Source organism: Typopeltis vanoorti, chromosome 22 (assembly GCF_054136105.1).
Source record: "Typopeltis vanoorti isolate ZY-2024b chromosome 22, IOZ_Tvanoo_1.0, whole genome shotgun sequence".
Lineage (NCBI taxonomy): Eukaryota > Metazoa > Arthropoda > Arachnida > Uropygi > Thelyphonidae > Typopeltis > Typopeltis vanoorti.
In genome coordinates, this window is record NC_143570.1 from 59,580,302 (window position 1) to 59,607,878 (window position 27,577).

General features: G+C 33.9%; 1 protein-coding gene across 2 annotated transcripts in view; it reads right to left on the reverse strand.

Moving 5' to 3' along the window:
• Window positions 1–2,231: 2,231 nt before the first annotated feature.
• Tdg (Thymine DNA glycosylase) overlaps window positions 2,232–27,577 on the reverse strand; it is a 234,747-nt gene continuing 209,401 nt past the window's right edge. For both annotated transcript variants that reach the window (XM_090412150.1, XM_090412151.1), the window contains exon 9: window positions 2,232–6,826. In XM_090412150.1, coding sequence (XP_090268276.1) covers window positions 5,969–6,826 — 858 coding nt within the window. In that variant the 3' untranslated portion in view covers window positions 2,232–5,968. The remainder of the gene's footprint in view (window positions 6,827–27,577) is intronic.

The window sequence follows — 27,577 nt, forward strand, 5'->3', positions numbered from 1 at the left end:
TCAGCTAGTCTTGCATATATTGCAGGCGCAAACTTGACATTTTGTCTGTTTGCTTACTTGGGAAAAATGGAGTAAAACCAGGTTTAAAATTGCTTGGTATCTTTAACATAATCATTAAACTCTTATTTGTGTGCAATTACTTATGTTCATTTATTTCTTTTTATTTAAAAAAAATTGCGATTTATAGTAAAATCATGTAAAACAGTTAAGTTTAAAATATACTTTGTTTCTTCAAAACATTCTAGTTATTTACAAACCAGTCCTAAATCTATTTTTTATAATACATCGTATTTCAAGATACAGTAGTAATAACCTTGTGTATAATTTAACTGCAGGCCTAATTACACTTTGTTTTGAATTAACTGGGTATTCTCATGTTTATTTGATTATCCAAACTATTCAATTAACCGAATCAACCTTGGCCTCAACTATTTGGAAAATCAACATGCTACTATATTAGGAACTCTTCATTATTAGTATTCAAGTGTAAGCAGCACTAATCTCAGGTGGTATTGTCACTTAAACAAGATGGGAAAGTAAAGGTAAGCAAAACAGTATTCAATGCCAGGACATGAAAAAGACCAAAATCCAGATTGCTGCAGTTAGAAGTGCTTAGAAGAATGATATACAAGATTTGCCAAAGGGAGATGAAGGAGGCCTGATAGATAAGACTAATGTAGGGGAAATTGTTGACAAGAAGTCAGTGATAATGTAAACCTTTCATACAGTACTATTATAGAATTCTGTACACCCCCCCCCCTTGAGAATGCCTATCAAGAATTTGATGATGATACTTGGTCTTCATTAACTGCTAGAAATTGGCTAAGAATTGAGTGCTTGATAAGAAGAAAATTTATGCTTATGAAATGACTTTGCTGCACCAACTGCTTTCAAAATGAGTAATGGGCAAGTTATAAATAGATGCATCATCTTAAATACAGTATACCTTTATGAATCATTAAAAAACAATTATAAATGAATTGACTAACCAATGTTTTTGGCTAATTATCTATCCTAGCTGGATAATCTGATGGCTATTTCAACATTTCCTGAGATGTTAAAAAATAGTTTCTGAAAGTATAGTGAATTATAACAAATGAAAGAAGTGATGTGAAGGGAGGAAGGAAGATGTGTAATTTCACTGAGAAGAGCATATGCAGCTTACAAGATAATCTTCAGCATTGTCATTCTGGATACATCATCCATTGCAAAATGTTTACTAATCAAAAGCAGGTATCTAGGGATAAAATGCCTAAGTGCACATTTTACTCCTAGATACTTGAATTTCCATGGCATGTTGTACTAAATAAAATGATGTAGAAAGTATTCTTGTTATGTGCACTTTTTATTGCACCAGATTTACCTCAGATGTTCATACTTCTAGTTATAAGCACTTAAAAACTTGAAAGATTCATAAAAAACTGCTGAGCAGCTGAGTGGATAGTCTCCATTCTCTGAGTATTTGAAACCCACTTAGCACATTTGTCTGAATATTTTTAAGGGGAAAGGTCTCATCCAGTGAGAGAGAAATCATTAGTACCATTCAATTTTTAGATCATGCTATCCTTAATCATGATTCTGAAGTATGAGAGATTTATGGCCTTTTAGATTGACGACATTACATCGTTGCTTGCCTCTGCTGCATGCAACAGGTTACTTGCAAAAGCAGGACTTTTATACATTTTAGCCCCCCCTACACAAAAAAAATCTCTGTAAACAGTACTGACAGCTAAAATTTTGCATGGCAGTATTACTTACTTGATATGCATTATAAATCAAGAAATTTAAGATAAGGTTTCCTCACAACAACAGGTTACCCTGTTAGTTAAAGCAAGTAATTTTCATGCAATTCACTTAAGGCTTCAAAGTTCATCTTAGTATAATTAAAAAAAGAAGCACATGCATATTCTTGTTCTGGTAGGTCCCCATTTCGAACTTCTATTCCCAATTATTAGTATTATAATTTGATATGTGACATTTCTCATTTTTCTTATCAGCTGTTGTGCTTTTAACATATAACTGCAAAAAAGTAACAGTTACTATATGTAAAATCTTCACAACAGCACTAAACTAAAAAAATATTTCCTCATTTCTACCAGAGAAAACTTATGTAAATAACTATTCATGATTTCAGTTTGGTAATGTGTTTAATAAAATAACCCAATACTTATACTAAATGTTTCACTTATAATAAGCAAGTATCTAATAAATTATTTTGATATTTACAAGCAGACATTTTAAAAATGCATTTATTGTTTGTTACCTGTATGTTTAATTAAATATCCAACTGTTGATATACAAAATTTTCTCCTTACTTATAATAAATAAGATTATGTCTAATTTATTTTGATATTTAGAGTAGATATTTTGATCAAGTTACTTTTTAAATTTTGATGAACTACAAATAATTAAATACATTTCCTTTTAAAGTATTTTTCGATAAAATGTCTGGCTTTAAAATGATTTAATATTAAGGTGTTCATATACTGCATTCAGAAATGTGTACATCTTATTTAAAGGAATATACAAAGAATATTATGATCTGTTGCTGCTCCATATTAGCATTTCCTTTAATATCTCAAATCCATTTTAAAGTAAACTGTAAATTTTATTGCATAAACACTAACCCACTCATAAATTTATTAAAGATTTTATGGTATTTCTGGGAAGACCCTTATCCCCCCAAACAAACCTAGTGCTTTCTATTAATGTATCTCTAAAGAAAAAAAAAGGGGATTAAAAATATAATTTATAAAAGTAAATTATCCTACTAGTCAGTCATCAGGATTAAATCAACAAAATATCATTTATATACTTGAAGCAGAAAGCGTATATCTTATGATTCTTATTATGAAATGTGTTAAAATAGTTACTTAACACTTTGCATTAAGTTAAAAATATGATGTATCCAAAATTAAATTACCTCCATTCAGTCCCTTCATTGTAAAATACCACTTATTAAAACGTAGAAACATGAAAGATGTAAAATAGTTTCTTACAAACAAACATGCACACAAACACACATGTACATATACAGAAACCATAAAAACTTTATAACAACATTAGAACACAAGTTATGATGCTTTAATTCCTGTAATATTAGAAGTGGCAGGCAGTGGAGATTAGACTCCCCTGTCCGGCAGAGGAGTGGATACTGCATGACAAATGGCTTACAGGAGGGCCACATAGTGTTTTGCAAACATTTAGACATTAGCATAAAAATGATATAAAAGATCAGTCTTCAACAACTTCCTAGAAATAACAGGAACAGCAATATACTGAAGAAAGGATTTTTTTAAAAATATATATATATATAATATTGACATGGCAGAAGTATAAAGTAAAAGAACATACTTTTAACTCCATATATGGTTACATCCAGAAAGAAATGCATTCTAAGAATAATAAAGCACATTACCATAAATACATATATTATTAAGATATTACTCTCACATTTATTTTGTTAAAATTTTATCAAAATATTATTGTAGCAATAAAGCTAAAATTAGGGGATAGAGACAAGAAAGAAAAACAAAAAGATAAAAACATACAGAAATATTCAGGAACACTTATAGAAATATTTGTACTTAGTGCATTTTGAAGCAAAGAAAATATTTTGATCTGATGAATCCAAGTTTGATTGAATGACCCATTGATTCAAAATTGGAACTATTTTCAAATTGCTAAATGCACCTAAGTTAGGTGCATTTAGCAATTTTATGTAAGTATATTTTTATGTTTTATGCAAACAAAATCAATGAACAATTCAGAGAAAAATACTAAGACTTGATGCAAACTGTAGAGCACTAACAGCTTAAGATACCATTCAAAACACATCACCGAAAAGCATAAAAAATTCAGATTCTTTTTGGGGAAGAACAACAAAAAAGCTATTATTCTAATGCTATATAGAGAATAAGGGGGGGGGGGGAACTATCAGGGAACCATTTTAATCTATGAATTCTCTTGCACTTTTTTAATCACCTCTAGAAATCTTAAATATGGATACTCTGTTTTATTGCAGAAAGAAGTTCAATAAACAAAAAGCTGAATTCATACTAATAGGCATTTTGCATTGTTAATAATTTTCCATTTAATGTTACAATCATACAAGTGTATGAGAGTAATCTGTTAATTAGAACAATGTGTAATCTGCATGTATAAAGAACAAAAAATGGGTATTAAAAAAATGGTGATATATTCACATCAATTATCTTGCTCAAACAAAAAAAAATTGCAAAGAAAACCTGTTACTGAGCTAAGGATAAATCTAACGCAGTTAAATAAAGTGATTTAAAATTATATTTGAAATTAATGTTGTAAGAAGAAAAAATTACTACCCCCTTTTTTTTTAAGAGCAAATTTATACAGGACATTATCACATTGATAAACAAATATCTGACAAAAAAAATTTCATACAATAGGAAGCAAAACATGGTAGAAGCATAACAAGAAGGAAGATAAAAGTGCCAATTTCAGAAAAGTAACTATGTATAGTACTGTAGTTTGATTGATTGACACAATACCAACAGGAAAATGAACTAAATTTTATTTTCAATTCCATTCAACCAAAAAGAAGTCATGGGCCATATGTTATCTAATTACTACACTCTACTTGGAATGGAAGGTCTACTTGGAAGGTAATAAAATAATGTACAAATGACAATCACTTCAAAATTAGTTTACAGATAGTATTTTACATCTAGGTGCAGATAACCCTCAATTAGCATCACAGATACTTTCTTGAAAAATGTGAAACAGCAAACATATATAAAGTACATGAAAGATTTTTCAAATATAACTAAAAAGCTGAGGACTACGTTATTCCACTGGATCAAACAGGAGTGGGAAAAAAAAAATTAAATATATAATTCAATATAGAAACTATGTATAATAAATAAAACAATACCTATCTCATAGTATCGTAATTATTATATGATTATATAAGACTTTTGATGGTCATACATTAGCTATGAACCATGCACTTCAATACATCCTGCACACTATGTGTGGTCTTCTTCACCATAATGCAAGGTCAAATCAAGCATTCATAATTTTATTTTATTTTAACTTGCATGATCTCAAATGCAATACTTTGATGCTCTATATTATTATAAATGTCAACTTGCTTTTCTCATATTTCTTTGCTAATGCCATTTTAAAAGTTGTTTCAATAAGTGAAGAAAGATTAAAAAATGAAAGACAACTTCAAAAAATGAAACAACTATCTGAGAGATATGTGTACTCTAGCATGAAGAGCAAAGTCATAAATGTTTAAAGTTGAGGAAGTATACAAATATGTATCACAATGAAATTCCTGGAAATCAGAATATGACAACAGATCAACTTCCACTAGCCAATTATAGTCAGAAAAGAAAAAAATTCTAATGTTTGACATCTACTATAATTCACATATTCTGTGACTTCAGAGTTACTTAAAAAAAAAAAAAAAAACTAGTATTAGTAACATTATGCATGAATAGAAATTATATGTATATATATACATACATACACGCTTCCTAATTACTTTCTACCAGTATTAAAACTACTTGCAGTGACATTCATGATATGAAGTTCAATAGTTTTTAAAACAAAAAAAAGTGAACAAAGTAATATAGACAAATGCTGAATGAAAATTCTGAAATTAAAACCAGTTCTCATGTGCATAATTTACATAGATTACTTTTAAAAATCCTGAAATATTTAATGAAACACTATATGGTCCTCCTTTATAATTATTTTTCACACCAGCTATGTGAAAAACTGCCATCATTGTTGCAATATTCAGGACTCCCATTTTATAATGAGAAATAGATATTACCCTGTTATGAAAGTTAAAAATAGCATTATCAAAACAGAATCACTTTAAAAAATTTTTAAATAAAAAGGATTTTAATGAGAGTCCATTTCCACCACCAGTATGATAGAAGAAACAGCAGCACAAGAACAGCAGTATGACTATTTGTGATCAATACCCGTTATAACTTGGATCAAACCGTTCCTGTTTCACCTTCACATTATAAGGATCTGTGTCACACTGGGGCACGTAAGAACAGTTACCTTGAGAGTAACTCTGGTACGGCCTTTCATAATTTCCATAATACTGATTTCGAGATGGTGGCTCTTGGGGATATCCAGAAACATTCATGTGATAACTGTTTGGTGAAGGTGCTTCATTGACTCTTCTTGATTCTGGGTAGCTATTAGACTGTGCTGAATACATCATTGAGCCAGCTTGCTGATCTTGCCACTGTTGCCATCCAGATGCTTGTTGCTGCTGCTGCTGTTGTTGCTGCTGCTGAGCAGAGGATTCAAAGTAAGGTGATGTAGCAGTAGGGGTTCCACTCCATGACCTTTCTGACATACATCCTCCACGATCAACTGGTTTTCTTCCCCGGCCTCGTCTACCTGATCCCCTTCCTCTTGGCCTTCCAACAGTAGCAACAGGAATTTCACTATTTCTAGGTTCACCAGGTAATCCCATTAACTCAGATTTTCTTTTCCTTCCACGTTTACTTCTGACAGGTGGAACAACCACTTCACCATTTGAGTCCACAGCTGGATGGTTTCTTTGAACTTCACCAGGAAGTTCTTGAGAATTTTGAGAGGCTACAAAGTCAGAATAGTCCTCATTGTCTAAAATTTCATCTTTGCTTTCAACCTTCAATTTAACATCTGGAAATGAAACCTCAGCCATATCCAAATCAGGTAACAATCCACAGTGATAATCACGAAGTTTCTTCAATGCCACATAGAAGGGAACTTTATCAACAGCTCTGGGTAGCTGAGCACAGCGGGCACTAGAAGATGGCATTACAAATACAGTCTGCAAAAGATACAGGTATACATATATTAAAGCAAAAGAAAATATATTATTTGTGAGGAGATAATTTTTAAATTACTGGTTAGAATTTATTTATTTTCAGCAAATCTCTCTCCATAATACAAAAGTTAAATACCATAAAAACATCACATATCACTGATATCATCACATGCTTGGCCAAAGAACTATTAAGTTAATAGTTTACCAAATGGGCTCAAAACTGCACATGTAATGTAATTAGCATCAGGAGTAATATACTGGATCATAATGCATTTTCCTGCTTGATTAAGTGAAGTTAAGTTGATAAAAAGGCGAGTGAACATATGCGAGTAAACATCTATGGGTAGGGAGCAAAGTCCTCTTGCTATGTATCCAAAACTGAAATCATCATATGAGCCCACCTGATGAAACTTGATACTTTTCTTTTTTTTTTAATTGCGACAAGGAAAGGTTGAAATTAGCGCCATAGGTTGCAAGGAGTCAGATGGATCTCTCACACATTCTAAAAGGTTACTAAAAGTCTGCATGCACACACACACACACACACACACACACACACAAGCACTTCACATCCGGCCCATAAACTTGGAATTTTCAAAAAATTAGCATCTAGAGCAGATGGACTTTCACTCTCAGGTCCTGCACTGCATCTGAAACAGCAGGCTCTACTTACATCATTTGAACCAAATAGCTAAAAGGAAATCTTGCTACCCTATTCAAAAAGAACAATTCCCCTCCTTCCAAAAAACAGACCATTCATAAATTATATTAAATGCCTATACCAAAACAGACAGACTGGGATCATTCCTTAAAATGCCCAAAATTAGAATAGTCTACAACCGTTGAACATAGTTTTCCCTTTCCTGAGACAAATTAAGGACTACCAGATCCTCTCTCCTTGTCAGGTGCCTCCAGTATCCCCTGTCGATGCGGGATCCATATTTCACACAGGATGGCCACCTTTGTAAGAAAGAAAAAAAAAAAAAAAACATAATTATATTTGGTATGGCAATAAAAGTTGACTAGCACAATATGCCTTGGGTAAAGACCATTATATCAGGTGGAAGAAAGCAAGGCTAATATATATATAAATCTCAATTTAAATCAGAGAGAGACTGTTCCTGGAAGTTGCTCAAGTCCTGTAGAAACCAGTTAACTGCAACAATAGAACTGATAGAATGTTCCTACACAAATTTTGACACACCACCCTATCCTTGAATCAGAAATAATCACTTCAGTTCAATGCAGAGATTATAACTGTTGCACTCTATGCACGTAACAGTCTTTGTTCTTTAGGTTATTTCATTCTCAGTCTTTAATGAGTGCCTCTAATAAAGCTAGCTTGAGCTGGGGAAGCATATAATTTATTTTTATTCTAGTTCCATATAGATTCTGTTCCAGAAACTTTTAACATGAATCATTGTTATAGCTACAGAAATTTGAATATGGAAATATCAGGGATTTTAATATGTAAGAGAAAAAAATCAATTAGGAATCAATCGGCTAGAAACCTGATGATAAAGTCTTTAGAAATACAGTCAATGGTACATAAATAAAATAGCTTCATGACATTTTGAGATGTGATTAATAGCATGTTAAACAGATAGGAATTTTTGATGAATTTAATACTTTCAATGTGTTGTTTCCTATCGTACAGAAAGAACAGCAAGTTGATCCCTCATTATTGTTTGTTACAGCTATTTTGATGGGGGTATGAAATAAACTAAATGATTAAGTTTGCATATATTTTCTATGGATGTGAAAGACTTGGATTTTATGGAGTAAAATCTAATAAAAAAAATAAATAAATAAATATATAAATAAAAATAAAATCCAAGTCTTTCATAGCCATCAAAAATGCATACCAACTTAGTTTATTTACTGCCCAGTCAAGACAGTGGTTAGAATTAGGATACATCACCTGTTACTGAGTATTCCGTGGCAATGCACTCAACCTTGGCAATGATGAGAAGTAGAGACCAGCTGCCTATCGATTTCCAAAAGTAAGGGAGCTACTTTCCTTTTGAGAATGAAAAGGCATTGAGTATTTATTTTATTTTTATAAAGAAGTATACATCAATAAAAATCTGTGTGGATAATATACAGGGTCATGGGTAAACTCTGGTTCCAAACTTTAATAAATCATTAAATACAAAGAAAATCAGTTTCATATGAAATTATGTAAAAACTCAAATTTAATGTCATCCCTTAATTAGGGCTGAATATGATCACCATTTATACTTCTACAAACATCTAAGTGGTACTCTGCTTTCATCTATGTACAATGCATCATATCTGGCATGACTATTACAAATGCTGAGATTATATTCATCCCTTAATTAGGGATGAATATGATCACCATTTATACTTCTACAAACATCTCACCATTTATACTTCTACAAACATCTAAGTGGTACTCTGCTTTCATCTATGTACAATGCATCATATCTGGCATGACTATTACAAATGCTGAGATTCTCTCTCATTAATGTTTCAAGTCATGCATTTTATCAGCATACAGAATGTTTTTCACATACCAACATGAAAAAAAGTCATCATCATCATCAAATTCCTGCCATGTACCCTCAAGGGGGTGTACAGAATATGATAGTACTACATGAAAAAAATTACATCATTACTAACTTCTTATCTACAATTTTCCTCCAAATCAGTCTGTTACTTGTCAAGACTCCAACATTATCAGATCTTATATTTCTATCGTCTAAGGCACTTTGTACCGTATCAATCCACCTATATCTTGGTCTTCCTCTGGATCGTTTTGTTGCCAACCTGGCAGAGAACACTTGTTTTGCTAATCTTTCTTCGCCCAATCTGTTTAAGGTGACCATACCACCTGAGATTAGCTCTGCTAACGCATTCCTGGATACTGACAATGTCAAGTTCTTTCCTAATATCTTCGTTTTTAATATGATATTGCCATTGATGTCATCTGTTCACGCCTATAATCTTTCTCAGGATTCTCATATCTGCGGTCACTGTCTTCAGTCATGTGTTTTACTTCTGACCCAGCTCTCAGATCCATAAGTTAAAACTGGTTTGAACATTGTCTTGTATACAGCTAATTTAGTGTTCTGAATAATTTCTCTCTTATTCCATATGAATTTATTCAATGGACTTCCCACCATACCAGCTTTGCTGATTCTGTTGTCAATTTCTATATTTAATTTACCATCTTCACTAAAAACCGTGCCTAAGTAACTGAAATGTTTTACTTGTTCCACAGGTTCTCCATTATTATTACGGGTATCTCCATGGAGTCAGTAGACTCATCGTGGGAGACCCAAACTAGCAAAACAATATCTGTCATATCTCTTCTTGAATTCATTTACAGACGAAGAGCTCACAACTAAGTCAGGCAATGAATTCCACTCATTCACCACCCTCCAGGCAAAAAAACCTTGTTCTGACACCTTTGTTAACCACACTCTTCTTTCATTTCCAGAGATGACCTCTTGTTCTTCCATCACTATCACACAGCTGAAACATTTCCCCTGCATCAATCCTATAAAAACCTTTCAGTAATTTGAATGTTTCTATCATATCCCCTCTTCTTCACCTAGCAACCAATCTGTGCAATCCACAAGCTCTCAATCTATCAATGTAGGGAGCCTTTTTTATATCACTCACCAACTTGGTCACTCTTCTCTGAACCCTCTCCACAGCCTCCTCATTTCCAAGGAATCCAGGTGACCAGACCTGAGCACAGTAATCCAAATGTGGAAGTATCAATGCTTTATAAAGGGGAATAATAACCTCTTTATCTCTGGATGTCAGTGTGTTCCTCAACAACCAAGTAATCCTATGTGCAATCTTGGACACCTTAGCAATGTGTCCTCTGAACTTCATCTCCCTATCTACCAATACCCCTAAGTCCCTAGCCTCATCAATCTCTTGGAGTACCTTTCCATTGATGTAGTACACAGCTGGTAATCTTTTAATCCCAAAATGCATGACTTTACACTTTTCCACACTGAACTGACATCCATTATCTTTTGCCCATTTTACCAGCTTATTTAAATCCTCCTGCAATCTTTCAACATCAGCTTGATTTTTTATTACACTACACAACTTTGCATCATCAGCAAACAACTGAATATCTCCCTTTAAGCCATTTCCTATATCATTTATACACAAATTAAACAACATTGGCTCAAGCACAGAGCCCTGAGGCACAACACTGGTCACCTGCCTCATTCTGGACTCGGCTCCTCCATACACCACCTTCTGGTATCGCTCCCTGAGCCATTCTCCTATCCATATCACCAATTTAATATCCATTCCCATCTGCTCCAATTTGCGTAACAGTGTTCTATGGGGGTATCCTGTTCAAAAGCCTTAGCAAAATACAGAAGTACCACTGTGTAGCCAGTTCCTTTGTCCAACTCAGATGTTATTCTATTATGAATAATTAATAGATTGCTAAGGCAGGATCTACCTTTAACAAAACTATGTTGGCCTCTATAGAGTATGATATCTTGATCCACCCATTCTTGAATTTTGTCTTTAACCAACTTTTCCAATACTTTTACCACTACTCCTGAGATGGTGATTGGTCTGTAATTAAATACCGCAGTTTTAGAGCCACCCTTATGCAAAGGAACCACTTTGCCTAACTTCCACTCCCTAGGGACCATACCAGAGTTCAAACTTAGATTAAATATCCAAGTAGGGTTGACAATTAATTTGCACATTCACGCAACACCAGAGCTGATATTCCATCTAAGCCTACAGCAGTGTTTGCATTTAAATTTTGCAATATATTTAATACCTCTGATTCTTTAGCTTCAATTCTCACATTAAGTATTGCTACAGGTATAGAGATATCCTCACTTGGGCGATAGACTTTTGAAAAGTGATCACTCAGTAACTCGACTATTACATCTGATTTTGTCACCTCAATGCCATCAGCACCCACTAAAGCTATCCTTCCAAAGTCAATCTTCCTCTTACTTGCCACATAGCAGAAGAACTCTTTGGGATTACCCTTGATCTCTTTGGCTAAGGTCTTCTCATAATCTGATTTAGCTTTTCTTACTATGCTGGTAACCTTCCTAGCTTGAGCCTTGTACTGCTCATGGGTGTCCTGATCGCCTTTCTCCTTGTAAATTCTCCATAACATTTTCTTTTTTTGCAGATCAAGCTTGATACTACTGCTCATCCATCCATCTAATGCCTGCCTTGTTTGACCTCCTGACCATGGGGACACAATCTGATATTGCTTTCCTCAGATACCCGCTGATTTTATCCCAAGCACTGCTAACATCTTTCCCTTGCAATATGTTCTGCCATGGGATGGCTGCAAGTTCACTCCGAAGCTTGTTATAATTGCCTAATCTGTAGTTCCGTATATACCCCTTCTTAACAGAAAAATCCACAGATTTTGCAACCTCCCAAGTCAATACCACATGATCGCTTTCACCAATTGGAGGTAACGAGGACACCTTACTTATGCATATAACCTCTGAACCAATAACCAGGTCCAACACTCTCACACCACGTGTCCCTTCAGTTATGTGCTGTTTCAAGTAATTATCTCGTAGAAAATGTATGAACTCCATTTCCTTTTTGCTACGTGATATTTCCTCCTTCCAATTGATATCACCATAATTAAAATCCCCCATAATAATCACTAAGCCTTCACTCATTGCACTAATTTGCTGATGCATGAATTCAATATCTCCCCCTGTACTCCCAGGTCTATGGCAGCATCCAACTGTATATTTGGTTGCGTTGGTCACTATTTCGCACCAGACCACCTCATACGAACTCTCATTCACATGTCTAACATCTTGATATACTACTTTCTTTGGCTGCAACACATCAGCTATCATCAACAGTACTCCTCCTCCTGTTCTATCTTCTCTATCGTCTCTGAAAATACTGTACCCATCATATTCAATTCCAGTGACCACATCTTCTGCTGACAGCCAAGTTTCACTAATGCCTACAACTTTTGGTGAGATTTCACTGACTAATGCCAAAAATTCTTCTCTCTTATTTCGAATGCTTCTAGCATTGGTATACAAAAATTGCAGATTTCCTGATTCTTGTACAAGCTTTAGAACTGATATATGTCACTAACTTCCGTAGTCCATTTTTATCCCCTCTCTTCTGCAATTTATTCTGCATATAAGGATCAATAAATATACAATCAGTGCTAAAGTTTCTCTCTCTTACACTCAACTTTTTCAATATTAGTTTCCCTGCCCAATAACTTCAACTTGTTCAGAAAACAATAACTACTTCAATCGCTTATATCCTTCCATGTTAAGATGCAGTCCATCTCTAGCATACAACTGCCTTTTTCCTTCAAACACACTCCAAACATCAAAATTCCAGACAGACCTCTTTTTTTGCACATTCTTGTAATCATATCATTCATTATCATTGCTCATCTACTTAACTCGTAATTGTCAAAACGAGGCAGCACACACACTATCCTCCCACTGACACTTTTCCTCTTCACAATATCTAATAATGTTCTTAAATCTTTTCCTACCCGATTTATACTACCTCTCAGGTCATTCGTACCCACCATAACTATCATCTTGTCTGCTTCATGCTCTATCTTTATTGCTAAAGCCACTCTTTCTATTGTCCCATCCAGCCAAGCACTCCTCATGCATACCACTCTCCATACCCTTAATCATAGAATCACCATATATCTTACCACTCTTAACTTCATTCAAGTCCACACTCATGGACTCATTCTCTATGCTATTCAGCATGACCCTCCCAGCTTCATTACTCAACACTCTATTACTTACCCTCCCACTCTCACTACATCTCGTTTCTTCTAGGCCACTTGTGGTTTTATTTTGTTGACTCCCAATCACTCCCATACTATTTATTACTGCATCATTCACCAAAGACTCCCCCATAAGTAATCCTGTTCTAGTTACTTCAGCTAAAGTAATCTCTATAGTCCTAATTTCTCTGTTTAGCACATTAAACTCAGCTTTAACTTCCAGTATCTCCTTACCAAGCACTTCCACTTCCTCATGAAGAAGATGAAGGTCATTTTTCATTTTCATAAACTCCCGCCGAAGTTCTTCCGCTACAGTCCCAATGTCAGCTTCCATTCCTAAACGCTCCAGCCTATCCCAACACTTCTCACATACGTCGACATTTTCGTTCTTCTCATTTAGCCAGACCGACCACAGATCCTTCACATTTTTCGGCGCATACATGTAGCAGTTTCCGCAACGCATCCATTGCGAAAAATCTAACGCTGAGCCAGCCTTTCTTGTAGAAGTAGAAGTCCTGCGGGCCGCTGACGTATGTTTCTTGTGGGACGCCATCTTTACACATTCAAAAATTTCCTCTAGTCGCCGACTAGATCGAAACCAACGCTTCCTTCGTGCGGCCAAGCACCATGGTGTGCAAACGCCACATCCACTCCATTCACAACACAGTTGACATTTTCAATGATTCTGCCTATTTTCATTGTCTTTTTATTGCTGACCTTCATACCATATCTATTACAACAGTTATTCAATTTAGTCAGAAAATCTTGAACACTTGCAGCAGATTTATTTAGAAGTATAACATCATCCGCATAAAGCAAAGAGCTGACATTAACATCTCCAATTTTGATATCATGTTTAATACCACTTTCCTTCATAATGTGATCCATATAGATAATGAATAACAGAGGGGATAATGTACATCCTTGTCTCACACCAGATTTAACATTAAACCATCCTGTATTTCTTTCAATTCTAACTGCTGATGTACAACTCAAATAGAGACTAAGTATTGATTGATATAATGCCCCAATGACACCATATAACTATAGCGTAATGAATAGCTTCTCTCTTGGCACCTTGTCATATCTGTTTTCCAAATCAACAAAACTTAAATACAGATCTTTGTTATATTCCCATGCTTTCTTGACTATTTGTCGTAGAGTGAAGATCTGATCCTGACAGCCTCTATTTGGCCTGAATCCAGCTTGTTCTTCACCCAGCTTTTCTTCCACAATTCTTCGCAACCGTTTCTCAAGTATACTTACATAGATCTTGCCAGGAACACTCAGTAGGGAAATACCTCTGTAATTCTCACATTGTTTTATTTCCCTTTTTATATGTGAGTACTATGAGAGCTCTACTCCAATCATCGGGAATTCGTCCCTCTGTCCAGGCTTTCTGAACTATGCAGTGCTTGCCATTCTTCAAGACTTGCCACTGAATCTGCAAGATTTGATTCCTGTTCTCAAACTCTTTAATTTTTTCTTCAATAATCTTTGTGTATTTTAGTCTACAGCCACTGTAAGACTTTTATACCACCATACTTCAGCATTTCTGGTCGAATATCATTTACTCCTGCTGCCTTTCCACATTTCAAGCCTGTGATGGCTTTTTCTACTTCAAGTATGGATATGTATTCCTGACTGCATGCCTGGTCAGTGTTTTTTTACCACTGTGCTGTCATCATTGCTTGTTTCATTTAGCAGTTTTTCAAAGTAATTACTCCATACTTCAAGGATATCTTTTTCTCCTGTTTTCATGTCTCCTTTATCATCTCTAACTCCTTTCACAGCACTCTTTCCTCCATTTCTCTGCTTCTTCAACAAACTCCAGAATACTTTGCCACCTTCTTGACATTTATTTTCTATATTCTTGCCAAAGTCCTCCCATGGCTTTTGTTTAGCTAGTTTTACACAGTGTTTAGCAATCTTGCATTTGTCTCTGTATTCTCTAAGAGCACAAGCTGACTTATTTGCCAGGAACTTTTGATAAGCTTTTTTCTTTTCCTTCACTGCCTCTTTAACTTCCTGTGTCCACCAAGTAGTTCTAATTTTTCTATCCTTGCAGACAACTTCACCATATGCCTCTCTAGCTGAATCAATCAGGGCTTTCTTCAAGGCTTGCCACTGAATCTGCAAGATTTGATTCCTGTTCTCAAACTCTTTGTGTATTTTAGTCTACAGTTCACATCTGAGAGCTGCTCAACTTTTATTCGCTTTAAAACTTTCTTACATGTTATTCTTTTCAATATGAAATTCAATTTTATCCTACTCAAGAATAAATAGTGATCACTTCCAATTTCAAATCCTTTGTACACTCTGGCGTCCTGCACCAGGGAGAAAACATCACTATCAACAATAACATAGTCAATGAGACTTTTCTTATTCCATGCTTCTTCTTTCCATGTGAATTTGTGCACATTTTTATGTTGGAACATGGTGTTAGTAATAACCAGTCCATGTCCTGAGCAGAAATCCAACAAATATTTGCCATTATTATTAGCTTTGCTCTTTTCTCCAAATTTTCCCAACTGGAGCCAGATTAATACCTCTTTTCTAATCTGACGAGAGACAGAGGGTTAAGTAGATGATAAGTTCTTCCAATCCACAGATTAAGAAGGTTACCATTAACAACTGAAACCTCGAGACTATGAGATGGGACGCTGCTTTAGAAACAGCAGAAGTTGTAGTTCCTCTTTTGGCATCTATTGTGGGGGAACTATTCTACCACTTCTAGATAAGATTCCAGTAATGGATCTCTCCACTAAAAAGGTCCTACAGTATACTCCATATATCACTAAAATATTATAGGATGTTTTTATGATACTTTAGTATTTTAGAACTGGGATTTTAGTTATACATGAAAGATACTAAGAAACTTTATACTTGCTTTAAATCCTTGTCCCAAGAAAAAAAAAACAACAAAGTTTTGCACCTGAAATTTATTCAACGTCTGAGCTACTTGTATATAGAGGCTAATGACTTCATATCACTTGGCTTAGTATGTATCCCACAATGCAAAGTACCCCCCCCTTTTGGATGTGTATAATGTAATACAATGTAATACATAATGGGAATGGTCACTACCTAGACCTGATTTGACCTTTATTGAAGCCTCATCACAGTGGGAGTCAGACCTGGGATATACTAAGTAATGCAAAAGTCACATATATATATATATATATCTCATATACAAGAAGACGAAAGGTGCTTGACCTTATTAATAAAAATCTCTGGATGAGAGAAAAATGCAAAAAAGTTTTTTACCTTAGGTTTATTATACATTAGAGATACCAAGAAATCTTATACTTGGTTTCCCTTTTGGACATGTATAATGCAAGTGTCCCTTCCTATAGTAACCCTTACCATTATGCATTGCATTATACATGTCTGAAAGGAGGGGGGGGGGGGGTTGCTTTGCATTATGGGATACATACTAAGGCAAGTGACATGGAGTCATTAGCCTCTATATACAAGTAGCTCAGAAGTGAATATATTTCACATGCAAAACTTTGCTTCCTTGGTATCTCTTATAATAAACCCAAACTAAAAAAACTTTCTACATGGGTTTTTAGTTATGTTATTAAATTCACAATAGCTATTAATCTAACTGACTAATCACTGATAGTTCTTCAGGTTAATTGTTGAAAGTTGTTTCACTTGATTTTAAATTAAATTAAAGATTCCAAGAAATTATATTCTTATTTAATTCTTTATTCAAGTGAAAGCAAACAAAGTTTGCACATGAAGTATCTTCATGATTAGGTGATGATTTGTATTATAGAGGCAAATGATTTCATATTGTCTACTAAGACAATATGAAATCATTTGCCTCTATAATACAAGTACATCCCATAATGCAAAGCACACGTTTTCAGCATCTTTAATTTAAAACAAAGTGAAAAAACTTTCAACAACTAGTTCTACTAAATATTATAATAATAATAATAATAATAATAATAATAATAATGTGTTGCACCTTTTCACTACTCGTATATGGTATATATATGACACCTGTATTACTTCAACCTTGTTATCTCTTCTACATCTGGCTCTCACTGATGAGACTTCAATAAAGGTCGAAACTATCTGAGAAAAAACTTTCAACAACTAGTTCTAATCCCAAATATTATAATAATAATAATAATAATAATAATAATAATAATAATAATAATGTGTTGCACCTTTTCACTACTCGTATATGGTATATATATGACACCTGTATTACTTCAACCTTGTTATCTCTTCTACATCTGGCTCCCACTGATGAGACTTCAATAAAGGTCGAAACTATCTGAGAAGTGGTCCTTCCCATATACATAACATTATATACACCTGAAAAGATGTGTGCTTTGCATTATGGGATACTAAGGTAATTATTGTGAAGTCATTTACCTCTATACACAGCCCGTTGTGATTCACATGCTTAGATAAAGGATTAAACTAGAATATAATTTCTTGGCATCTTTGATTTAATTTTTCTGGTTAAGTACATGTGATATGTACTTACCCTGGAAAAAAGAATCAGTTATCATCAAACTAATAGTTAGATTAACTTGCTATTATATTTAAGATAATAAAAATTCCAGTTTTTATAAAAATATCATTAAAGCAATACTCCAAAACAACCTCAATCATTTGTTCTGATCTTAAAGTTTTGCTGTTAGATCTTTCGAAAATTAATGCAACCATACTTGTTGAGTTTAAGAAAGTACTTCAGAGCTGATGCTAATTTCAAAAATAGTTTCTCAGACTACTTTTAGAATCCAATCCTATGTGAAGGAGTATCCAGAGCATGGTCTAAAAATCCCAACTTGCCATACAGAATGATTGCAGATGAAATTTTTGTGTTCTTCAAGGCAGGTGTTAAGTGATCTACCAAGCTGTCCAAAGTAAGCTAAACTGCAGGTACAAGAAAGTTTATACATCCAGGATGTGTGAGAGGATGAAGCTGATCTTTATGAGAAAGTATAATGATGGTAGTCAACTGAATGAAAGTGGCATTGATATGATATTTGCAAATGATTTTGGCTATTTTTTCTGATGTACCCTTAATATATGAATAGGAATGGTTTTGCTGTGATCCTGTGTGTTGATAGTAGGCCAAGCGCTAACAACTTGGCCAACCAGCTGGTCTGGTTGGCTGAGTGGTTAGCATATTCGCTCTCTAGCCAAAAGGCTGCAGGTTCGAATCCCGTCATGGGCATGGATGTTTGCGATTGTCTGTGGAAATACTAGTGGTGGTAGTGATGAGCAGTAGATGCCACAGGTGTAGTTAATAATGGAACGCATATCACAATAATAACTCCAATTAAATAAAGGTACAAATATTTCATACTGAAAGTAACAGTACATCCTCAGTGTAGAACAAACAGTTAAAGGAATGGAACAAAGTACACAACAGTCAGTGGATCACCAAATAAAATTGCTGCCACATGCCAGAAGATTAATTACTAAAATATTATTAAATAATTCTTTAAAGATAATTATTTCATTGATAGTCGCATAAAATAAGAGTCTGCCAAATCATTTAGATTTAAATTCCGCAGATGTAAGAGGGCTTCGCAATTTTCTTTAAAAAGGCGTTCATATTTAAATCTGCATCCGTGGAGAAGACAAGCTTTATCCCACTGGATATTATGATTAGTGTCAATGCTATGTTGTGCTAGACCACACTTATGAGGTTTCATGTATTCGATATAATACTGATGTTCCTTCAATGAAATATTTGTACCTTTATTTAATTAAAGTTATTACTGTGGTCTATACGTGTTCCATTATTAATTTATTATGCCACAGGTACCCCTAAAGACTGGTGTGTGCAGAGTAGGTGCCCTCCCCGATGAGTCTTTGGACTCCCTGGAGGTGTCACATAATAATAATATACAGGTGGTAGCCACAGGCTAAAAAAGATATTGTGATGGTCCCTAAGTTCAGTTTCATTTCAAGTGCTGTGCTATTTGACCAAATAGCTTGAAATGAAACTGAGATCAGGGACCATCACAACATCTTTTTTAGCCAGTGGCTACCACCTGTATATTATTATTACGTGACACCTCCAGGAAGTCCAAAGACTCATTGAGGGAGGGCACCTACTCTAAAACTTTTGTTAACTAAGTGAACAAGTGTTTTGAAGATGCCATACTGTTTGGGATAAGTGATGTCATTGCTTATGTATGATTGAGGGTTTTCTGTAAATGGAAATAATGAGCAGGAAGTCATGTCACTGGTGTATCTAGAAAAAGGAGATCATTTTAACTTTTTTTTTTTAACATGGTGAAGCTTATTTTAGGAATGTGGCTGTTAAGATGTGCTAAAAGTATATTCAGTGTTTTCTGGATTATGAGACCAAATAGCAAATATGATATAAACATAGCACGGCCAAACTGGTTTAATAGTGATTGTGTTTTGAATGCTTGGTTTTCAAAATGTTTCGCACAAAAGCTAACTAGAGGGGGGAGGGTGACTTATGAGATCAAGGGTCTCTGTTAAAGATATATTAGTGAATAGTGAAGTAATATCAAAACTGACCATGATATCAGATGACTAAGAGATGAGGGACAGTTGCCTGCTGTGAGAGAGGGGTTGGATGAAAGGGGGGAATTAGGTTTGTGAGTTTTAGGGACTCCATATATATCTGATATGGTTTGACATAAGGTTTAACTTTCTAGTAATCTCTTTGAGCAAAGATGCAACTTTTTCAATAATTTATACACTTTTTCCTTTTGGGAAGGATTCCAATCTATAATTAGATTAGTGGACTCCTTAAGGAAAGACTCATTTTTCTGTTGTAATCAGTTTAATCCAAAATAACAGTAGCATTTCCCATGTCTGCTCTGGTTACGATATTTGGGGGGGGGGGGGGGGGATTTCATCAGAAATCCAACTAGTAATTGGATTTCTGACAACCAAAATACTAGACACATCCAAACAAATGTTATTAGCCACAGTGGGTGCAAAGGTAATAGATACCACACTAGTTATTTCCAAAACTGGTACTTTTTTTTTGGGTGGAATGGCAAAATTATGCTCATGACTAAGTGCACTGATTGCATCTTCTGTGGGAGGCTACAATGATAGATTTAACACTACAGGTTCTTGTCGTATCTGCAGTTGCAAACAGTTTGCTGCCAAAGAGCTGCAATTTTTTTTCTTATCATGGTTGTTCTTAACCTTTTCAAATTCTATTCTTCAGTAGCAGCATTTTCACAGATGGTGTATGGCAGTGAGACCAATAGCAAACAAATACCATGAGGGAAAGTTGCAAAGAAACTTGAAGGGAAAAAAAAAAAAGAACAGATCAGAGTTCTAGATGTATGATTTTTGAAAGCTCTTCCTGTAATGTGTTGATGGTGGGCATTGATTTTAGCCAACTCAACATGAGTGCTGCTGATCTGTTCTTGAATTAATGGCAAGGTTGCCTGCATGTCAATAATTTAGCTTTTGCTGAATGAAACTTCTTTTTGAACCTCAGACAGTTTGGAATGGTATTCGTGTTCTGGTATTGTAGGAAAGTCAGACAATTGACTTTTAACAACAATTTTAATTTCTATTTACTTAGTTGATATGCTTTACATGCAATTTCTTCTCTATGCAGTATTTGAGTGAAGTTCATTCCATCTCTTCTTGCATTTGTAGGCCCTAAAGTGATGCCACCTGACAATTTTCTTAGGGTCAAAGTTAAACTATTCAGCAATCTTGCCAATGTCATAAGCATTGCATCTATTTCTGTGCAGAAGTTCAGAATAATAATAATAATAATAATAATAATAATAATAATTATTATTATTATTAAGTGACACCTCCAGAGAGTCCAAAGACTCATCGAGGGAGAGTGTGCCAGCAGCATTGAACGATTGAACCCTTCCAACTACTAACGGCGCTCAAACTTGCTAACTTTTTGCTGAGCCATTAATAGCAGAGGCTCTATCAATCGACTTTAGTCATGAATTAATGAGGTTGCAAAATTCACTACTGATTTCAGTACAAAATGTGAGTTGTTTTGTTGAAAGAATCCAATGTGATAATAAAGAGAAAGAGGGCAAGAACGTCCCCTTGCCAGACTCCTGTAGAGATAGGGAATGGGTTGGTTAACATTCCATCGATTAGGACTTGTGCTTGAAACCTCTTTGTAGGAAGCCTGTATTACCTTAAAGATTTTGTCTGGTATGCCATAATGGGACAGAATTTCAAAGAGTTTGGATCTGTTAATACTGTCAAAAGCTTTGGTCAAGTCGATGAAGGTAAGAATAACAGGTAGCTGTTTGTTCCTGGAGCCTTCTAATACAATGGATTTGTTCTATAGTACTTCTTCCTCTGTGAAATCCTGCTTGGCTTTTCTTGAAGAGAGGAATGATGGAATGTTGAATCATGTTTAGTAACATTCTATTGTAAACTTTTAAAGCTTACAATAGAATAGAAAATTGAAAAAGCTTACAATAGAACACTTTCCTCTGTAGTTTTGTCATTTTGATCTGGGAACCTTTCATTGGGATGGGAAGGATGTATCCTCTGGTCCAATCTGCTGGAGCAATTCCAGTGTTTAGTACAATGTTACAGATATTCAAAAGTAATGCATTTAGCATATTGCCTCCATAGATGATGGCTTCAAGAGCAATATTGTCAGGTCCTGGAACTTTGTTTAGTTTAGTCATCCTGTAGCACTTTTTAGTTCACCTAGAGTGAAGTTAGTTATGTGTATCCCTAGTAAAGATTAGTTTATATGTGAAGAGGTACAGTGGGAAAGGTATGAACTGTGTGATCAGCATTTAGTAATTCATGAAAATATGCTCTCCATTCCGTGAGAAGTTTTCCATGACCACTCTACTAGCGTTTCTGGTTGTGCCTTTTTTTTTTTACACAGTTGATTGACTTTTAAAAAACATTTTTTTGATTTTCTGCACAGTTGGCTCTTTCCAAATCAAGACATATGGCATTTACAAATTGTTCACGGCCAGCTTTAAAGTGATTGGTGATAGCAAGTTTTTTTTTTTTTTTTTTTTTTTTTTTTTTTTTTTTTTTTTTTTTTTTACAGGTATGTGTTAGGTTTAGAATTGTATTGCCAGATATGTTGTTTGACAATCTGATTTCTTTTGTGTTGGAGTTCTACTGTCGAGGGACTGACCCAGTCGATTTTCTGCGGGTTTTGGTCTGTTGCCCAGAACTGCAAAATATATATATATATTCTTTGATGTTTATCATGTTCTTCAATGTGTTGTTCAATTGATTTTTCTGTCTATCCATAATAAGATGATCAGCAATCACACCATAGCCAATAAACACCCAGATATTGAAGTGGGCTATGTCGAGGTTTTGTGGATGTTAGTAGTGATCGCATCTTGATAAAGGGGGTAAATACTTTGATTTTATATTCCTTAAATATTTTTGCTGGTTTAATGGACACAGAGCTAATATATGTGAGTGTGATGAATCCTCTGTTTTTTTTTTTTCATTAGAAATTTCTCTAGTCCCATTTTGGTTGAGTAATCTGAAGATGGTGTGCTCATTATAGCCATTTTGAAGGAAAGTGTTTCTTAAATGTTGAAGTTCTTTGGCTAGTTTGTCCTTGTCAGTGAGAAGTGGGCAGACTCTTGCTCCTAGTGTGGAAATGATACTCAATTTTCGAGGTCTATAATGATGGGATGAGACATGTAGATATTTGTCAGTATATGTAGGCTTAGGAAATATAGAGGCTTTTAATTTACCTGATTCCTTAGTTAGCAGAAGGTCCAGAAATGGGAGTGAATCATTAGATTCTAATTCATAGGTGAATTTTATGTTAGGGTGTTGATGATTCAAATACTTATGAAAAAGCAGAAGTGAAGGTAGCCCATCCAGATTAAGAAGATATCATCGACATATCTTTTCCAAAAGTTTGGTTTATGATGGTATTCTTCTAGAGCCTTGTTTTCAAATGTTTTCATATAAAAATTTGCTAAAACTGCCAAAAGAGGATTGCCCATGGCTAGACCAGAGTTCTGTTTGTATACTGTATTTTTATATTTGAAGTATCCAGATGAGATACAGTGTTTGAGGAGTGACATAACATTCTTAGAGAATTTATCTTGAAGCAGTGTAAGTAGATCATCAGTATGAATATTGGTAAACAAATTGATTACATCAAATCTTACTAAAGTGTCATGTTATTCAAGGATAATATTGCTGATGCTTGAAACAAAATGCTCGAAATTTTTAACGAAGGATGGTGATTGACCTGTTAGGCCCTTTAGTAGTTTGGCTAGAAGCTATGTTGGATCTATACCTTCTACACACACACACACACACACACACACACACACACAATTAATAATAATACTAAAAAAATGCTTAGTCCTCCGCAATCTTATTGTGGAAGACTAAGGAGTTTTATATCTTAATTTTCTTTTATGTTATGAATTAAACTGCATAAATGGGCAAACACCAAAATCTGGCAAGTCAGGACTGCAGACCACGCTTTGGACATCCCTTCAAACAGGACTGGATAGAAGAAAACAAATATGCTATTTAGAAGTTGTTACAGATCAGAAAGATTATTTCGAGTCAGCCATATCTATGAAGAATTCTCCTAATCTGAACAAGTATGGTTGCATTAATTTGCCAAAATTATGAAAGACTTGATCATAAGATCAACTCCTACATAGTTGTAATACTTTTTTTACAACATTAGAGGGTGCCAAATTAGAACTTTAGATCTTTTGTCCATTACAATTTGAACTGTTTCACTTACTCATTGCCACATGTAAATTATAACATGCTGTTTTATGCTCTGAAGATACTGATTTGAAATTCAATGAAATATAATCCAGTCAATAAACATCTTTTTTTATAAATCAGTTTATTTGGCATTGTTAATACTCTTAAAATAAGTTATGAATAATGTTCACAGGGGCGCTCCGACAACATGTGCAATGTGTGCAACACACACAGGCACCAAGATAGTAAAGGCGCCAAAGATTTCAGGCAAGGAGGAAATACTTTAAAAAAATATTATTCATTAATTATATCAAAATAAATTACATTTTTGTTTAAATTTTAATTATATTTTATAGATGTCTTAAACAAATTATTTATAATCACTTATTTGTTATTATTCCTTAAGATCTTATTTTATTCTGATTCTAGTTCTAACAAGTAGTTGAGCGTAAACAAGTAAAAACTTGAACTTGTGTGAGTTTACTGTTTAGTATGACTTGCATTTGAATTTGTTTAATCTTGTTCATACTCGCATTTGCTCTAAACATATATAAGAAAATCTGCTGCAGTTTTTAACTTTATTCTATATTCTGCTGATAACAGCAGAATATAGACAACATCTTGCAATGCACCTGAATCATCATGAGAAAAATTTAAATCATTTAAACAATAAAAAAAAATGGACAGAATTAATTACATCCTTAAAAAATAAAACTTGCATTGATCATTTGCAACAAACAGTTTTAGATAATGAAAGGAAACATTGGTATGAAGTTATAAAAAGAATAATTTTTGTAGTACAGTTTTTAGCCAAACAAAATCTAGCTCTTCCTGGTAAAAGTAATAAACAATGGCAATTTTTTAAAATACATTGAGATGTTAGAAAAGTTTGGTCCTTTTATATCAGAACACACGTGACGTGAAAATAATGATCTTGACTTTAAAAATATGCCCTCCTATTTAGGAGATAAAATTCAAAATGAAATAGTCGTGTTATTGGCATCAAATATTAAAAATAACGTTTTTTATAAAGTGTTTTTTTTTTTTTATTGGGGGGAGGGGTATAGGGGCGCCAACTAAAGTTTTGCACACAGGTGCTGGATACTACTGGCATGCCACTGAATGTTCAACACCTAAGCTTGTCTACTAGATTAAACTGCAAAAAGCACAAATGAACAACTGATGACATATGAGCATTACTACATGTTTATTTTACTTTACTATAAACAGTGGTGAGCTATAGATATTTTAACAAAGGGCTCACATCGTTGAGCAAATAAAGCCATATTTCACACAAAAACCTTCATTAATACAGCTTGTGTACAAATGCCAATCAAAAAGTATGAGGGGACAATCAACATGTAAGGGCTATCATTTTTAAACAAATATTTCATGATCTAAACATGAAATATTTGAACACATCTGTGTTAATTTATCTTACATAAGAAAAACATTTTTTAACTATCAAAATATAATAAGAATAAAATCTTTTATAATCGCACATATGCAATATGTCCGCATTTTTTATAAACAAAATAAATTTCTTTTTTTGTTTGTGATAGAAGTTTTTATGACATACAATCTATAAATAATAAATAAATATTATCTAAACACAATAATATTGAAATCCATTATATTTCTCTTATGTTTTTATACTTCAAGTGATAACCAACGGTACCAATCAAGGGGCATTATTTTATAGTCTTATTTATTTATAGGTAATTACCAAAAGTGAATTCTTATTTGCAAAATGGTAGTAACAGTAACTATAATATTTTATTTAATAAAATCACTTTCGAGACGATGAGACAATTTTACATGAAAAAAAAAATAATTCACTGTCTGGTGCACATTTACCCAGAAAAAACTGACTCCTTTACAGGTTAACATTTACAAACAATTACTTTAAGGAAATACTTATGACAACAGCTGCCACACCTTATTTCCTTCCTCCTTCACGTCTTGTGTTCTTCTAGGAGGATCTATAGTCGTGCGATGATTTTCTAGAAAAGATTTTACATAGGGATTCAGATTAAATTCATTCAAGGGTTTCCCATTTATACATATTGTCATTAAATCTGAAATATGTTTTACAGTGAGAAAAGATCTCTTTGCCGTTACAATATTATTCACCACACTAAAAACTTGTTCGGCTTCAGCGCTGCAAACTGCAATTGTTGCCATAATCACTTTGGCTTTTTTCACCATGCTGGGAATTTCGTTTTGTAACTTTTCAGTCAAAGCTATTTCCACTAAATCTCTAAAATCATTAATTTTAATTTCATATTTTAAAATAAAATTTAAAGATCTTATTCTCTTTTCTCCTTCTAACCATGGACATAAAACTTCTTCCATATTCCATGTTTCAGGATATCATAAATTTAAAATGTTTTTCAGTTCTTTATCTTCCAAATCTTCATAATTTTCATTTTTAAGTTCAAAATTACTTTGCTGCATTAATCTATCATTTAAAGACGTCATAAGAAAGTTTAGTAATGTTTCTCGCAGTAGTTTGTGAAATATGATTTTGCTTTCAATTGCTATTCCTTCAAATTCTTTTGATTTTAACATGGTATCAATTTTAGATTCACAAGAACATAAAGAATTTTTAAAATCATTAATTGCATTAATTGTTTGCATGACTAAGGAGTTAGCCCTTATAATACTTATATTGCGACTTTGTAGAGCTTCTGACAGATATGATAATTCCTGTAGGATATCAACCATTAATGCTAATGTTTTAAAAATTCCAGATTGAGAAGTCGGTTTAAAAAGCCCTTATATTTATCGTTCAATGCAAAACGCTTGCATAAAGCTGGGTAGTTTCTCCACATAGCAAGAACCGTTTGTAAACTACAAGCTGCCCATCATTTTGAAGATCAGCCAAACACACGGCTGATCTTCAAAATTTCGATACCAAGGTCTTTTGCAATCATATTTAATTCTCGTTGATTTTTTGGTGATTGATGATAAAAAGCATAAAATTTATCCATAAATATTTCAAAATGATTTATTTCTTTAATGTTTTTTATCAAATCGTCTAATGCTAATTGCAAACGATGAGCTACGCAATGCCAAATCACAATGTTGGGATATTTTTGTAGAAGTTTGATTGCAACACCTGATTTGTTTCCTAACATTACACTAGCTCCATCAGAACAAAATGCAATGAGAAGATTTTATATATAGTTATCAGAAAATCCATATGAATTTAAAGTAGCAATTATAGTAGCATGTATACATTCCGCAGTGGTATTTTCTAGTTCTACAAGATCTACAAAAATCATACATGG